Source organism: Zootoca vivipara, chromosome 8, assembly GCF_963506605.1.
Source record: "Zootoca vivipara chromosome 8, rZooViv1.1, whole genome shotgun sequence".
Lineage (NCBI taxonomy): Eukaryota > Metazoa > Chordata > Lepidosauria > Squamata > Lacertidae > Zootoca > Zootoca vivipara.
In genome coordinates this window covers 59402688-59419997 of record NC_083283.1, presented here as the reverse complement: position 1 = coordinate 59419997, position 17310 = coordinate 59402688, and the positions used below count along the sequence as shown (strand labels likewise).

At 42.9% G+C, this 17310-nt stretch overlaps 1 protein-coding gene across 2 annotated transcripts in view; it reads left to right on the top strand.

Annotated features, from left to right (window-relative positions):
* RNF144B (ring finger protein 144B) overlaps nucleotides 1-17310 on the top strand; it is a 47614-nt gene that overhangs the window by 18457 nt on the left and 11847 nt on the right. For both annotated transcript variants that reach the window (XM_060277946.1, XM_035125027.2), the window contains exon 3: nucleotides 14334-14438. In XM_060277946.1, the coding sequence (XP_060133929.1) occupies nucleotides 14334-14438 (105 nt within the window). The remainder of the gene's footprint in view (nucleotides 1-14333; nucleotides 14439-17310) is intronic.

Sequence of the window (17310 nt, the reverse complement as noted above, 5' to 3'; positions counted from 1 at the left end):
ATGAAAGCTTTTTAGCCTTAGCTCTCTACAACCAAAGTGTCCCCCCCACCCCACAACATGTACACATTATACATAAATAGAAAAGTAAATTGCTTTGCAGCGTACCTTATCTGCATATTCTTCCTGCTGCAGTCCTGACAGACGCCTAAATGCTTTCCTTTTTTTTCTGAAGTGGTGTATGACTTTGTTTGTGCATCTAAATTGTTTGCTTGTTATGCCCAGGTATAAATATGTATAAAATAAACCCATTTCTTAAAGACGCAACAGTCTCTGCTGTGCCTTGACTCCTAACGGAAACATCTGGGAAGCTCCTAGAACCCCCTGGAATCTTGTTACCACTCGGCAGAGATTGGGGGTGGTGTGCAATCTTCGTAACAGTATTTAAGATGCCCGCAGGAATTCATACAATCCAAGACACAAAGAAACTCTATCAGCAGGGTGCTAAACTATCCTTTCCTTATTCCTAAAGTAGGATTACCATGGTACCTTGCTTCTCAAACTTAATCCATTCTGGGAGTCCATTCAGCTCCCAAAAACCGTTAAAAAAACCAAGGTTCTGATTGGCTGCAGGTGCTTTCTGCACTCAAGCAGAAGCCGCGTTGGATGTTCGGCTTCCGAAAAACATTTGCAAACTGGAACACACACTTCCGGGTTTGCAGTGTTTGGGAGCTGATTTGTTCGACAACTAAGCTATTTGAAAACCAAGGTACCACTGCAATTTATACTGAGATGTAGTTTCAAGACAGTGAAACTGTAGTCCTAACCCTACTTACCTGGGAGTACAGTGGTACCTCGGGTTAAGAACTTAATTCGTTCCGGAGGTCCGTTCTTAACATGAAACTGTTCTTAACCTGAAGCACCACTTTACCTAATGGGGCCTCCTGGTGCTGCCGCGCTGCCGGAGCACAATTTCTGTTCTCATCCTGAAGCAGTGGGACTTACTAGATATGGTTAGAATTGCAGCCAAACATTGCCTCGTGATGGGTCACTGGCCACTTCATTAGCAGTTTTTAAAGAGCCACACGGCACTTTGTTGTTTTTACTGTAAAAGACTAACAGGGCTCCCTCTCTGGAAATTCATTAACTTTGAAGGGAGCATCCAGGGAAGGTAATTGATTTGTACATATCTGTTGGTGGCTAAGACATGCATGCTGGGATGGCTGTCCTACAGTTTTATTAACCTTTCTTTAAAGGCTAACCTTTCCACTTTGTAGGGCTAGAGGGAATATCTTTCCTCCATTTTTTTTTTAAAAGTTCTGGGAACAGGCTCTCCTGCATCACCATGTTTCATAGGGATGAAATACTATGTTAGCTCTGTTGGGTTTAAGAGCATTGGCACTGATGTCCCCAGCTAGACTCGTTGCTTGGAAAAACACCAGGACATAGTAAATCTATGTCACCAAGTTCAAAAGTTGTTCACTAGGCAAGGATAAGCGGGTACACCATATTGTGGAGACTAGTTTATTGCATCGGGTGCGATGATAAGGATTACTGCAATTTCCCAGAGTGATAGAGATTTGCTGTCTAAGGTACATAGGGCGCTGTTTGTTTTACTCGGTAAATATTAGTATACTAAGCTTTAGCTTTGTGATTAGGAAGTGGTCTAAGAATAGTTTGTCAGCATCTGTACATTAAGAAAATGATTTAAATATCAGTGGTTTCCAATCTTTCTTGCCTACAGTACCAGGGGTGCAAACTTGAATAAGATATTGTGGGTGCCCAGGTAAGCACCACCCTGCATAACTGATCACTTGACACACTACACACACACCCCATTTGAATAGGAATGAACATCAACTTTGTGGGAGCCTGGCCCCCTCAAATATTTTATTGTGGGGGCCGAAGCCCCCATGGCCCCAGGAGTTGGCTCCTATGTACAGTACTAATCATCTAGCATGGTGACGGAGTCCAGTCTGTACATTCTAGCCCTGGGTGCACTCCGTGGCACATATTATACTACCAACCAAGTGATTAGCACCTGCAAGGTATTTCCTGGAAAGTTTGGTGTGGCACCTGTCACTGCATGAAAAGGTGGTCAGACAGGACCTATAATCGGCACTATTTTTCTAGAAAAAGAGGTGCTGGAAGTCACCACAAACACCTCCCTCCCTCTCTCAGAATGGCAATGGCGCCCTCCTGAGCATAGCTGCCAAGTTTTCGCTTTTCTCGTGAGGAAGCCTATTCAGCATAAGGGAAAATCCCTGTAAAAAAGGGATAACTTGGCAGCTATGCTCCTGAGTGGTGCCAGACTGAGTTCCAGCAAGTTCCAGCTGCTAAAAGCCCTGTCTGTAATGTAGGCTCAATGTTAGCATTTCCTACTATTGCTTGAGATTTCTATACTTTTTTTTTTACTCTGTTACTGTGTCTATGGCCACATTTTAACCTACTAAAACAAACAAACAAACAAACAAACAAACAAACAGATATCTGATACCATATGGTAAAGTTATGATTACCACATCATTCCTAGTTTTCTTGTCTTTACTCTTCTGCAGAAGAAGAAGAGTTTGGATTTGATATCCCGCTTTATCACTACCTAAAGGAGTCTCAAAGCAGCTAACATTCTCCTTTTCCTTCCTCCCCCACAACAAACACTCTGTGAGATGAGTGAGGCTGAGAGACTTCAAAGAAGTGTGACTAGCCCAAGGTCACCCAGCAGCTGCATGTGGAGGAGCGGAGACGCGAACCCGGTTCCCCAGATTACGAGTCTACTGCACCACACTGGCTCTAGGAAACTAGGTTGATCTCAGGGCTGCATACCGGTAGTTTGAGTCAAGCCTTAATTCTGGGGCTTCCAACACCTCCCTGTAACAGCTGTGTGTGAAATCAGAACGTGGAACAAAAGCGCTGTTCCACATGAGTCATCATATTGTTGCACGCCAACCCCCAATCTCCAAGCAGTTGCAACATTCCAGGCACAGTGGAGACTATGATGTCTTTATGATATATGGTTTGTTTTCAGATATATGATACGCAACCTGAATTATTATTAGTCGTAGTAGTACCATTATCTGATTTCTGTGTTTCAGTGCCTGTATGCATACTTTAATAATAATGATGATGATGATGATAATTCATTTATTCATTTATTTATTTATTATTATTATTATCATAATAATAATATCCTAGAAAGTGTGCAAGAAATCAGATGTTGGTGGTAATAATAATGTTTGCCCTCTTTCTCCTCATTGCAGATGGTTTAGCTCATTTTTTTACCATATGGACAACTGGGTCTTGATTGGCAGATATTGGGGGTGGGGATAATGCAATTTCGGGGGTTTGCAGATCTGGCTATGGGTGTAGCCGAGGGGGGGGCAATTGCCCCCCTAAATCCTCAAAAACTATTGAAAAGCATTAAAAATACTCAATTAACTGCAGTTTTGCCCATCCAGCAGAATCCGGCTCCCCTCAACAAAAGCTTGCCCCCCCATAATGCTCTTATGGGGGATTTTTACCCATGAGCTCCCCCAAAAGCTCAACTTTTAGGGGTGATCTTCCCTAAAACAACTTTTTGCGGCCCCCCCCATGGGTCCAGCCCACTGATAACAACACTTAGAACCTTTCTTAGCCCAGGGAAGTATCTTTAGAAAATTTAAACCTTGAGATATTTCTCTTCTTTCCCTGGTAGACATTTCTAGTGTATTTGCAAGTGGGGGTAGCAAGTTACAGCTCAAATCCTCTAATCTTAAAATTGTGTTTGTGAATATGTTTTTTAATATATTATTAAACTTTCTGTTTTACAATTTCAAATAAACATTTTACAAAGCATTTGTGAATCTGTTTTGATAAAGGTGAGTAACATTAGTCATTTTCACCTCACTTGCTTGGTCATCATCCACCAAGTTGTGGATTTTTACCCCACGAAAGAAAAGGGGGGGGGGGAAGGAGCCCTTTCTACACGCCATTAGCTTGTGTTTGATGCAGTTCCTCCATCTAGGTTTTGTTGTTGTGTTTTGAAGATTGCGTTAGGAAAGCCTTATTTACCACTTCCTTTCTGAGGAAATCATTTGCAGAAGTAAAACTGCTGCAACGATGTGGTTTGGGGTACTGAGACACCCCCTCCTTGATTGCCACATACTTGAGGGCAATGTGAAGCAAGGCAGTTGGATTTTGTATTTGTATGCAGACCCTAAGTAAGAACCTTGTTGCCTGGTTGTGTAGTTGAAATAGAGGATCAAACTCTGGCCTTCCCATTCCAATGTTTCTGATTTTAGCATGCACATCCCATAATGACAAGGCAGCTGGCATAGGCAGCTCTGCTTTCTATGAACATATATTTGCTACTTCATACTGTGGTGGGTGGGTCAGTAGTTGTCAGCAAAGGTATTGATATCCAGCTTCATCCTACCATTCCTGGCAATAGTCACTTGTGAGGAGTGGTAGTAGGAATTATTATTAAAAAATTGTATATGGCCCTTCACCTGTATATCTCAGGGGGGTTCACAGCATAAAAATACAAGATTAAAACACAATATGTGTAATAAAAGCAAGAGAACAAACCAAACCAATAACCCCTTCCCACAAATGCATTTAAAAGACATAGCATGCTAGTCAGCCAAAGGTCTGGTTGAAGAGGAACAATTTCACCTAGTGCTTAAAGATATATAATGAGAGCATCAGGCTAACCTCCCTAAAGGAGTGGTAGGGGAAACCCAGCCAGATTGGCACAGAATAATAATAATAATAATAATAATAATAATAATAATAATAATAAATACACAAAGTGGGAGCCACTGCAGAAAAGGCCTGCACTCACGTTGCCCACCCTCCAGACTTCTCATGGAGGAGGCCCATGGAGAAGGGCCTCACACGATGATCTGGGTAGGTTCATATGAATACTCCTTGAGGTATTGTGGTCCTGAGCTGTCTAAGGATCATTGTGGCCGATGGTCAAGGATGATAGAGATTTCAGTCCAGTAACACCTGGAGGGTCAAAGGTTACTGATTAACAGCACCCAAGGTGAACAATGAATGGTTTCACAGCTTGAAAACGTACCTGTTGTATCTAGAACTTCATTGAAAATATGATTCCACCTTTCCAATTTAATGAATCTCCAAGGTGGCTTCCAAACTATCATTTAAGATAAGAACATTAAACAATTAAAATAGCAATAGGAATCTTGGAAACAACAAGGAAGAACACATACTTAGAATGTGTTTTTTTTTAAAAAAATACCATTTAAAAGTTTGCACAAATAGGGTGGTCTTGACCAGGTGCCCAAGTGACAGAAATGGTGGCTCCATGTGAATCTTTCCAGTGAAGGAACTCCAGAATCCCACCACAGAGAAGGCACCCTACTAATAGGAGCAGAACTTGCACCTTTCCTAATCCCTATCTGGGACAAATAGTGGTCTGGAACTTATAGGCAAGCTCAGCTGCAAATCCTGAGAAATCTCTACCATATGCAATTTATGTCACTCTTGTATTCCTCTTGAACTGGGAACCTGGCTTACATGCCAAGGCACCTGAGCCACAAAGTTCCCAGGAGAACAATAAATCACACTGACACAGAATATTTGGTTTATGGGTTCAAATAGGCCACAGCTTTATTGGTTACAGATGTGAGCTGTTTGGCTTAGGCATTGGGTGAAACCGGGCTATATCTTGACTCCTGCTCGTCTGCAGGGAGTCCACGGAAGGGTAAACCACTGATAGGGGCTGCCCTATAACATACGTCTCAAAGTGGCACCCTAAGGGGTCCCCTTAGGGGCTTTGACATAGCCCTAGCCCACACCCTGGCTTCGGACAGTATTCACATCCTGGATCCCTTTAACAGGATACCCTTACTGAGGAGGGGCAGGCAAGACTACAGCCTCCCCTCCAACCAACCAAAAGGCTTACCCAATGCCTAACCTCACAAAAGTTGTGACGATTGCTACTAGGTAGGTGAAAACCAAATGGAATTTGCCAAATGGAAAAAATTCCTACCCAACAACATGGCGAACGACAACTGCCATAGCAAGGCCATATCAGAGCAAAGCATGAAAAGAGGGTGGGTGGGTAGGGTGATCTGATGAAGAGGCAAGAAAGAGGGAGCTGACTGTGCCGAAATTAAATGGCCCACTCTGGCTGTAGATTGGCTGGAGCTGTCCCCGGGGAACAGATGACACGGCCGGCTGTGACACAGGAGAGGAAGGCAGCGTACCCCCGCCTACGCCAGAAAACTGTTGAGGCTCGGTTGACTGGCTGCAACGCTGTACACCAGATAAAAGGTGAACAGACTTGCACATCACTCTAAGCCAAGCTATGGTTTAGTGCCAACAAGCAAATTCATGGGTTCCCAGAAAGAGGTTTGCAGCCCCTTTGCTCTTCCTCTGGTCTTGCTGCTGTCGGCTAATCCAAAATTTGGCTTAGCATGGCATTTGAACTTGAACACAAGGTTTTTTTTGCTCCAGATAAACAGCAAGCTGTAATGAAAGGTTCTTATTTACTGCTTATGGTTTGTCTGGGGGAGACAAAACAATGAGCCTGGATTCAGATGCAACGTCATGAATTAGCTCAAAGAAGCAGGAACACAGGTACAGGGAAGTGGTGATGACCTCCTCCCTGCGAACCTACGCATTTGTTTATTCACACCAAGCCACAGTTTAATTTAGAATTGTGTGTAAGCTGGCCCATTGTTGTGCTGCTTCTTTTCATGCATAAAACAGTAGGCCAGGCTCATAACAAATAGGCAGTGGGTTTATATCTACAGGGCAGTGGAATGATTCATCATTTTTGGAATGGTCTGGGTGCAGTAGGATTTGGGAAGATTGCAAAGTAATTGCAATAGTAAGTGTGGCAAAGAGGCATTTATGGTCAAATTGGTGAATGCATGTCTGTAAAAAAGCATGGGTTATTTCCCCATTTGCTGAATTTTGCCCACAATACCTAGATGAAGGCACCATTGAGTTCAGAGAAGTTTGTTTATCCATGTTTACTCCACAGAGAGCACTGACACTCTGTGGGCGGATCCGCACCATACATTTAAACACATTCAATACACATTTTCATAGCTGCCAAGTTATCCCTTTTTTTCAGGGATTTTCCATTATGCTGAATAGGCTTCCTCGCGAGAAAAGGGAAAACTTGGCAGCTATGCACATTTTAAACATATGACTTTCTCCAGAGAATTCTGGGACCTGTAGTTCCCACCTCACAGAGCTACAATTCCTTGCTGCCTTATGTAGGGAAAATTGGATGAACAAGACCATATAAGATCTAGGGATTGGGTGAATCGTGTATGTAAAGAGCCTCTTTCTAACACTGTGGGCCACGGTGCTGCTGCAGTTAACTAATGTAGCAAATATCAAACTACAGCTTGTGGGTGTTGTGTGCGGCTACCTTATAAATAGCCATTGCCATTTGGATAAGCTGTGGAGCTGGCACAATGTTTTATATGAGCATCAGCTTTCATTCAAAAGTTTATGGCAATAATGTCAGTAAAGGAGGGAGAATGGAGTGGAGCACAGCTCTGGGACTTTTTTTCAGAGCAGGAGGAGTGATGACCTCTCTGCTGGAGTGCCAAGGTAATTGGCAAGTGAATGAGGTGATGAGGCTTTTAAGTTTTGCTGCTGTGACAGATTAGCATAGCAGTTTAAATAGTAACATGTCCTTGCAAGATTGTTTTGCATTTCTAATTAAAAGCTAGAAGTTGCATTTCAACTAGCTGATGTTCTTCAGTTAAAAGCTCAGCTTCCTTTCCAATACATCATCGTTTCCTGTTTATTTGTCTTCCACTCACCCACAGAGTTGTGTCCAGAGTGGCTCACAGCAAAGTATTGTTCATTTGATAGAAATTCAGAAATGTATTTGGAACTAAAATTGGAAAGAATTGTAATATCAGCAAGTAAATTCAAAAAGATCGGTCCATGCAACGTTATTTAACATAATGCAAATAAGGTAGCCTAACAGGGATAACTAAACAGAAGAGAAAATAATACCAACACAAAAATAAAATAGTAATAAAATATCACCTTGTTCCAAATAATGCACCTATTTCCTAAAGTCTGGACCTACCGTTCAGTCTTCAACCACTCAGAGACCACATCCCATCACTTGTGGTAGTACAAAGTGCTATCCTGGTTCTTACACAGAGAAGTGGGACCTCATGGAGTCAGAAGCAAGCCCCATTAGGTTCAGTGGGGTTTATTCCCTGGCATTGAGTTTATTTGACCAGGAATTGTGATCATCCTGATGCTCATAAATTGGGTCTTTGGCTATGTACTCTTTTTCCCCCACCTGGTGGGGTTGACTACAGGGGCTGTTATGAAAACTGGTCAACCTGGATACCCGATACCTCTGTCTCAGTGTTTGACACAGAGACCACTCTGCAGTGTTCCATATGGGAAAGCCAGCATAGCTTTCCATCCCTGCAGCGAAAGATGATTTAATAGATATCTGTATATGTGTGAAGGAACGAATGGAACAGAAGCAGATTAATACAGTGCGCCAGAGAAAGGATGGTATTGGGAGGAATTCAATATAGCTCTATGGCTGGCCTTTCCTCAGCGCTAGCCAGCATGTTGCCCCTCTCCTTCCCTGTGTTGTACTGACACCCCCACCAGCCAGTTTGGAGGGGTATGGGGCAGAGGGACAGAGGGGGAAAGCCCTGATGCCCTAGTAGAAGTCCTTGCGCAGCCTTCCACTAGCAGGACTTTCCACTAGCAGAAATCTTTAAAGTCTCCACTCACCTTTCCTTCCAAAGGGAAGCAACCCCAGCTACAGTCTTTAAATGTACTGTACTGATAATTCTCACTAGGGCTAACATTCTAGAATGTGTTTAGGTTTGTAGCTAGAGATGGAGGAGCAATTCAATTCAGCTTGCATTTCAAGGCAATTCAACTTTGTCCACACTTTCCAAAACATTGGTTAAACCAAAACTTAGCCAATAAGTAACAATGTGCCAGTGATCTGTGTAATGGTTTTTCAGAGATCTGAAAGGTAGTTTGTAAGAGGGGTTTTGGTTGTACTGTGTACACTCAGGTCAGTCCCTCCCTTTTCAAAAGCAGGTTTTACCAGAAGCCTGTTTTGTGTGTGTGTGTGTGTGTGTGTGTGTGTGTGATTGAGAGAGAGAGAGAGAGATGAATTAATGTATACCTTGGGAAACCTTGCTTTGTCTTCAACCATTTCCAGCTGTTCAGAAAACATTTTCTTTCATTTCGAATGAAATTCATATGGATACTTTAAATCAGCCCTTGACAAATTTTGGATAGGCATCGAAATAGTAAGAGCTGTAAGTCATAGTGAGCTTTGAGTTTCTCAAGACCTGGTTTGTAAATTGAGAACCTGGAGTGTTTATCACTGAATTTTATACGGGCAATAAAAACCTATAAAGTTTTGATTTCCCAGAGACTGCAGAAGTGGCTTGCGTGCTACAGGCAGTTTACACTACAGAATGTGAAGAAGTCGCCCTTTTCCTTATTAGTGAAGGTGAAACCAAGAAGTGGCTAGACACCAGTATTTCCTGAAAAACATCCCACCTGGATTCTGGAATAAGTGTGTGGTCTAGGATAGACCCTGTACCTTTTGGAGATGAATAACCTGGTTTTTGTGGGGAAAGGTCTCCTTAATGAAGAATGTGCTATTGTCTTGGGCAGACATCTCCTTCCTGACATGTTGATGCAGGAACAAGCAAGAGCTATGCTCCATGTTCCGACTATTGTTTGTTCATAGAGCTTTCAGGTTAGCCTTGAGGACTTGGCTGATAAGTTGTTTCCTTAGAAACCACTCTTTTGTCCTGAAGATAGCAACAAGACTGAGGGGTGAGGGGGAGAGAGAAACTAGTCTGAGGAAACATAACTATCTGCAAGGAACTTGCTATGTCCCCACCTATGCTTACATTGTGGTTTTTCAAATAAAAAAATCCTGGTCCACACCAATAATAATAATAATAATAATAATAATAATAATAATAATAATAATAATAATATATTATTTATACCCCGCCCATCTGGCTGGGTTTCCCCAGCCACTCTGGGCGGCTTCCAACAGAAAAATAAAACACAATAATCTATTAAACATTAAAAGCCTCCCTGAACAGGGCTGCCTTCAGATGTCTTCTAAAAGTCTGGTAGTTGTTTTCCTCTTTGACATCTGTTGGGAGGGCGTTCCACAGGGCAGGCGCCACCACCGAGAAGGCCCTCTGCCTAGTTCCCTGCAACTTGGCTTCTTGCAACGAGGGAAGCGCCAGAAGGCCCTCGATGCTGGACCTCAGTGTCCGGGCAGAATGATAATAACTATACACTATACACTCATGTATAATCATAGTGCAATATATGCTTGCATTACAGTGGTACCTATGGTTAAGAACTTAATTTGTTCCGGAGGTCCGTTCTTAATCTGAAACTCTTCTTAACCTGAAGCACCAGCTTAGCTAATGGGGCCTCCTGCTGCCACTGCACCATCAGAGCACAATTTCTGTTCTCATCCTGAAGCAAAGTTCTTAACCTGAGGTACTATTTCTGGGTTAGCGGAGTTTGTAACCTGAAGCGTTTGTAACCCGAGGTACCACTGTACTTTGTTACAGATTACAAGTGTGCATGGATGCAAAATGTTTCCCTGTGTAGGGAAAACATGTGCAGCTCAAAGCCGTAATGGCACAGACACACTGTCATAATGATTCAGAGATTTTAAATAAGGCTTATCCCAAATTCTCTCCCCCCCCCCTCCTCACTTTGTTACAGGTAGTCAATTACCACATTTGGGTAGCTTGAGCTTAGACCAGGCACCCCCAAACTTCGGCCCTCCAGATGTTTTGGGTTACAATTCCCATCATCCCTGACCACTGGTCCTGTTAGCTAGGGACCATGGGAGTTGTAGGCCAAAACATATGGAGGGCCGCAGTTTGGGGATGCCTGGCTTAAACTTTGTTTTTAAAAATAAAACCTCTTGTTCGTAATATGACTTTAACTTGGAAATGTTCATTAGTAACAAGTATAAGGAGCACACCCATTATATGCTGGCACAAGGACATACTAGTGTTTATGGCCTCATGGAAGGGTGTATTTTCAAGACTTAAAAAAAAAAGATGGAATTTTGCCCTAGTGTGCTTCCAGAAGTTAATTTAATTGTTACTTACCTAGATAGCTATTGTTGATTAACTTGTGTGTGTTCACCAACAGAGGAAAATTATTCTTGGCCTTTCATGCCGTCTCTGTAGGAGTGGGGCTATTAGGCTATAAGAAGGAAGAAAAGCTCCTTGTGCCATGTACAATCTACCAATGAAGGACCTAGTGATGAAAAATCATTTGAAAAATAGAGGGTGTGGCCTCTGCACTGTCAGTCGATACTCAATCTAGTGGGGGAGGGCATCCTTTTTTAGCCTTTACAGTGTGATAGTTCAGTGAACCTGATCAAATTGTTGGTGACGTGCAGTCCTCACATGTACCTGGGAGGTCTTTTGCTGAGATCTTTTGCAGTTTAAAATAATATCTGCTTAGCATCACACCATCACTTTGCCTTGTTTACAAATGAGTTGGGAATCCTTTTTACAAACAATGGTTAGTTGTTAAACAAGTAAATTTCACAACCCAGGGTTTGAAGTTTGCTTGTTTAGCAACTAACCATAGCTTGTTGTAAGCCAGAATTCCTGGTTTTGAAACAAAAAGTAAATTTGACAGAAGGCTCTTCCCAACTGCAAGTGGGAGTGAAGTAGCCATTGCACATGCTTGCTGACATCCATATAGTGCTAAAACACAGTTTAGAATTGCATACAAATCAGACCAGTGACTCCTGGTCACCTCACAATTCCCTGTGCTTATGCTATGTCAAGCATCCCTAAACTTCGGCCCTCCAGATGTTTTGCATTACAATTCCCATCATCCATGACCACTGGTCCTGTTAGCTAGGGATCATGGGAGTTGTAGGCCAAAACATCTGGAGGGCCGCAGTTTGGGGATGCCTGTGCTATGTATTTATAACCACCATTTTACAGAATTACATTTAGCATAATGAATACTGATATGAATCTGGGGGTTAGTAAGCAGTGTGCTGGAGAGAGAGATGCTGATGTCTGTTCTTGGAAGCAATGCTATGTGTATGAGACAGATAGAATCTCTTTGGCAGGAATGCTGTGGACCCCTCCATTGTACGCTTAAAGTTGTATACATGTGTAAATAAACCACATAGCATAAAGATACCGCAATCCCTGTTGTGTCTTATTGTCCCAGAGGAAACACAGGTGCTGGGTTAAAGTGCGTCTGGTACTCCTGGAATCACACCGCTGGAGTGTTTTTGGCTAAGCTGGTAGATGAAGTTTGCAGGTGGGATCAAAATTCTGGTTATCAGAAGATCCCTTCTGTCAAATATGCAAATATCAGCTTGATTGATTTAAAACAATGTGCTTTGGATTAAAATAATGTGCTTTTGTAACATATAACACTAGACACCCTAGGGTATTTGTTTATAGTATGTATTGATTTTCTGTTCTTGGCCTATGTTTTACTCAAACTCCCTCTGCCTTTCCTGGTTAAAAATCTAAAATTGGTCCTATTTTTCGTTTTGTCATTTGCTTTCCAAATAATAAGGGTTGCAATTAGTCAGCTGGAAACCTTTTAAAGTATTGAAGTAGAGAAGGTGAAATGGAACGTGTTGAATAAGGAGGGCTGGGTGTCCTTGGGAAAAGCCATGTGGTGTACTGTGATCAGCTTCCTTTGCTTGTGGATGTGGGGAGAGATTATCCACAAGTGGTCTTGAATAATGGTGTGGCCTTGCAGTGAGAGGAGCGCAAGTGCCTCGTTGAGCCATTACCTAGCAACGTGAGATCAGAACACACTTCTTTACTGGCAAACTATACAGTTACACACATGTGAATTCCCAAGGCTTGCTGTAATGAAATTTTGAGCAGAAGTGGCAACAATATGTGCCTTAACTCTTTCATTGACAGCCATTCTTCACAGTCTTAAATAGCTGCCCAATTGCTTTCCCTTCCTGCTTCTGGCATTCCAGATGCATAATAATTCGTGTAAACATGAACTTGGAGCCCCACCAAAGAAAACACAGCTTGGAGAGTGCGGTGGATTTCTGGACAGAAAACAGCTAGCAAGGAAAGGGTTAAGCACTTTCCAGGGGCTCATCCACAGGTGAGCAGGCATCTTGCTCCAGATCTACTGTTCCCCCATTTGAATTTGATCTTAGAACATTTGTGTTTGTATTTTAGTTTACAAAACTGCTGCTTCCTGCCCGTAGTTGTGGGCATTTCCATGTGGCGGGTCAATTCACGTTGTGCGATTTTGACCCCACCTTCTAATTTGCTATTTCCACTCCCTCTGTTTGAGCACAAACTGAGCTTGTATGAAGGAAGAAGCTGGTGAAACAACCCCACTCCCACCGCAGTAAAACGGGGGTGCGCCGAGCCGCCTGCCCAGCCGATATGGCTCTTGGAGGGTGGAGAAAAGTACCAAGCTGTGCCATGCTGCAGCTGCCTGCTTGGGGGCACCTAGTTCATGCCCCCTCAAAAATTTGCATGGGGACACGGCCCTCCTGGCACCCCCATGCTACACCCCTGATTCAGAGTCCTGATGAGTGTGGACCGGACAAGCACTTGAGAGGGAACACTTCTTCCCTAGTCCGCAGCTGTCCTATTATAAGACCACACAGTCTGCAATGTTGGCAGCACATTGCCAATGTGGTCTCTTCCCTCCTGCCACTCCCTTAGCTTTAATGGTTCTTGTGGGCCAATGGTTCCCGCCGTGAACTCCCATTGGTTGTTGGTTAACAGGACTGAGAAGGATTGTACATCACAATTGGCCTTCGGTGGTCAGGTTTTCCCCCTTCCTCATGTCAGGGGTACGTGATTCGATTTCATTTGTTCATTTTGGTCATAACTGTGGCCAGGGAGAGCATAGGGCAGGATCAATAGATAGCGAGGCAATCCCCATAAGGGGTCTTGGGGTGGCACCTGAATGCTGAGGTTCTAGCTTGGGGGACTGGGGCAGGCTGTTGCATGCTCATGTTGAGCAGCCTGCATGGCATTGATATCAAGAGTCTGCTTCCTGGGAGTAGGTCCAGCAGGCAGGCTGGGCCTGGCATCAGCCAGCAAGACTTTCTGTCCAACAGATCCTTGCTCTGTGCGGTGCCAAACTCTGATATATCTGTAACCAATAAAGTTGCAGTCAGTTTTTACCCACACGCTGGTCTCATGTACGTTTGTTGCGCCTGGTTGCTGACTGAGCCCGTGTGCTTCTGGGACACAATGACGGTTTTTTGCAGTCCGTTGTTTAATCTTTGCTTTGCAATCGCAATTGCAGGTCTTGGAGTAGTGAAGCTCAAAGAGAGCCAATTAAAGAAGTGTTAACTGTTAGTTAAGATACACTTTGTAACTTATGTTTTCTTCACTTTCTTCTTATTTTAGTGCCTGAAACAGTATATGCAGCTGGCTATTCGTGAGGGGTGTGGTTCTCCCATCACTTGTCCAGACATGATGTGCCTCAACCATGGGTCTGTGCAAGAAACTGAGGTATCTCCATTTGTCACTTCTTTTCCTTTCTAATATTATTTGTTCATTTACATAATGAATACATTAGAATGTTTCCTCCCCTTAATTACTCTAATGACTACTTGGCAGGAGGCCCACTTGACAGGAGAAACTAGAAACAAGCAGATGGTTTTCTTCTTGTTTTTCCTTTCCTGGGGAAATGTTTACTTGGCATCCAGGCGGTCTCCAAATTGTCTGCTTAAAAGCCAGAACATCCCCAATCTGAATGTCATCAGCCCTCCTTTAGAAAATGAATGTTGGAATATGTATGGCATTCCAGGTTGTAAAACACAAATCGTAGAGAGTTTTACACATGTCACTTGCTGCTTAAATTGTGAACTGCGGGCAAGTGTGAATAGAAATTAGAAGGTACCAGTAATAGTTTTCAGGAGAGAAGTGACGGTATTTATGTATACATATAGCGGTGTGTGTGTGTGTGTGTGTGTGTGTGTGTGTGTGTGTGTGTGTGTGTGTGTTTGTGTGTTGGGACACAAGCTACTTATTTTATATTGACAAGATTTCTGAAGAAAGGCTGGACAAACGGCAGGTAAAATTAGAGGTGGAAACTTCAGCATTGACTATTGAACTTATTATGGCCTAAACTTTTGTAGACTAGACTCCATGAACTCTGTTCATGTAATGTCTTAAAGCATTTTTCAGTCTGCTCCTTTACCTGCCCTGCCCTCCCTCTCTGTCCACCCCTTTCTCCATCTGTGCCTCCCACCATGGCACCCCAGAACTTCCTCCTTAATGCTAGAAGGAACACACAAGAGAGGGACCTGCGATTTCCCGCAAGATTCATATGATTTTTAAGTCAGGTATTCAACTTGGATTTCATAATCGGCAAATATGTGTGGGTAAGGCCACTTGGTCTTTTGCTCGGATAACATGAGCCTGGAGTATTCATAAGCTTTCACTTCAATGTTTTGTCAGTCTTGAGTGTGTGTCTTCAAAGTTTGCATGGAAAACACAAAGCAACACTGGAATATGATAGTAGTGTTCATAAAGCTTCTGAAATCTAAAGATCCATTTCAATTAGCTAAGCAAGAGGGCACATGAGGGTATGCATTAATGGGCCATTAGTGTTTTCCTCTGTAGACTGAGGGGCAAAGAATTGAATGAATAAACAACAAAGAATGTATTTAATGGTCCATGAATGATGGAATGTACTAAATTCTGTCCAGGGTGATTATTCATTATATATTTATGATTTTCACTGAGCATATAAGGAATAATAATCTCCTGAACAGAATAGGAGCAAGGACAAGAAGTGATCTTAATTGCATTAAAGTTTTAACAACCTGATGCCTCTCTTGATTAGCATATAGGGCAGCTTCACAGCCCTTCCTACTGCTGCCTATTGCTTTGCCAACAGAGTTCTGATCACATTTCCATGCTAATCTGCCCTTGACTACATTAAAAAACAAACAAACAGACCCATAACCTTAATAGTCTGGGTCAGGCTACCAGGAGCTAGCCAATGATTTTTGGCATATATTGTTCCAGACTGAGTCCTGATATTAACTTTAAAGTGAGATATGTATGTCCTTTTAAGCTGTTTCTATTGTTGGGTTTCTATTGTTGGACAGTGGGTCCGTATAGTTAAAGCTATGGTTTTCCCAGTAGTGATGTATGGAAGTGAGAGCTGGACCATAAAGAAGTCTGATCGCCGAAGAATTGATGCTTTTGAATTATGGTGCTGGAGGAGACTCTTGAGAGTCCCATGGACTGCAAGAAGATCAAACCTATCAATTCTTAAGGAAATCAGCCCTGAGTGCTCACTGGAAGGACAGATCGTGAAGCTGAGGCTCCAATACTTTGGCCACCTCATGAGAAGAGAAGAATCCTTGGAAAAGACCTTGATGTTGGGAAAGATTGAGGGCACTAGGAGAAGGGGACGACAGAGGACGAGATGGTTGGACAGTGTTCTCGAAGCTACGAACATGAATTTGACCAAACTGCGGGAGGCAGTGGAAGACAGGAGTGCCTGGCGTGCTATGGTCCATGGGGTCACGAAGAGTCGGACACGACTAAACGACTAAACAACAACAACAACAACATTGTTGGGCTATTTGCTGGGCTATGGTGAATACAAACTCATAAGTGTACTGAAAATCATTGGAATTTCTGGGCTCATCACCTGTTTTCCCATCATGAATCTGTTACCAGTGGTAAGCACCCACTGTCTGTGCCATAATAGATTGGGAATAAAGAATGGGAGTCCCAAACAAGTCTCACTTAAAAGGGCCAAAGCTTCTATTACATACAAGGACATAGTGATGTTACTAATAGCCCACCTACAGATAGCAGGTACGGTGAGTTAATGCAACCCACATTTTGGGTAACCTAGAGAGGAAGAGTAGCCCAAAATAAGGAATGACTGGAAGGGGGAATTCAAACTACCCATAACCAGCAACCTGGGTGTGTGGCTATTGACCGTTCCTGATTGGCAACTGGCCAATGTGCTCAACTCCTTAAGGCCTCTTAATGGTGAGTTTTGGTGAGCAAACCCTTACCTATCCCCTTAAACCAAGGGTGAGAAACTTGTAGCTTATTCTGATGCTGATGTTGTAACCAGTTCTAATCTAGGAAGATCATGACATTGTATGACTGAGGCTTGATGTGAGGCTGAGAATCTGACAAAAAACCCCCTCTTTGCTGTTGTTTGCCAAGATGATTTCCTGACATTTGCTCTGTCTGAAGATATACCGTTATGAGGCATATTGATTCCTTGCCTGGGAGGAATCTGTAATTGAAATGAAGCTAACCTTATTCATGGCAAACAAGGTTGTCTAGGCAACTTCAGGAGGAGAATGACGGGATGTAGAAAATGTTCTGTACACTGTGCATGTAT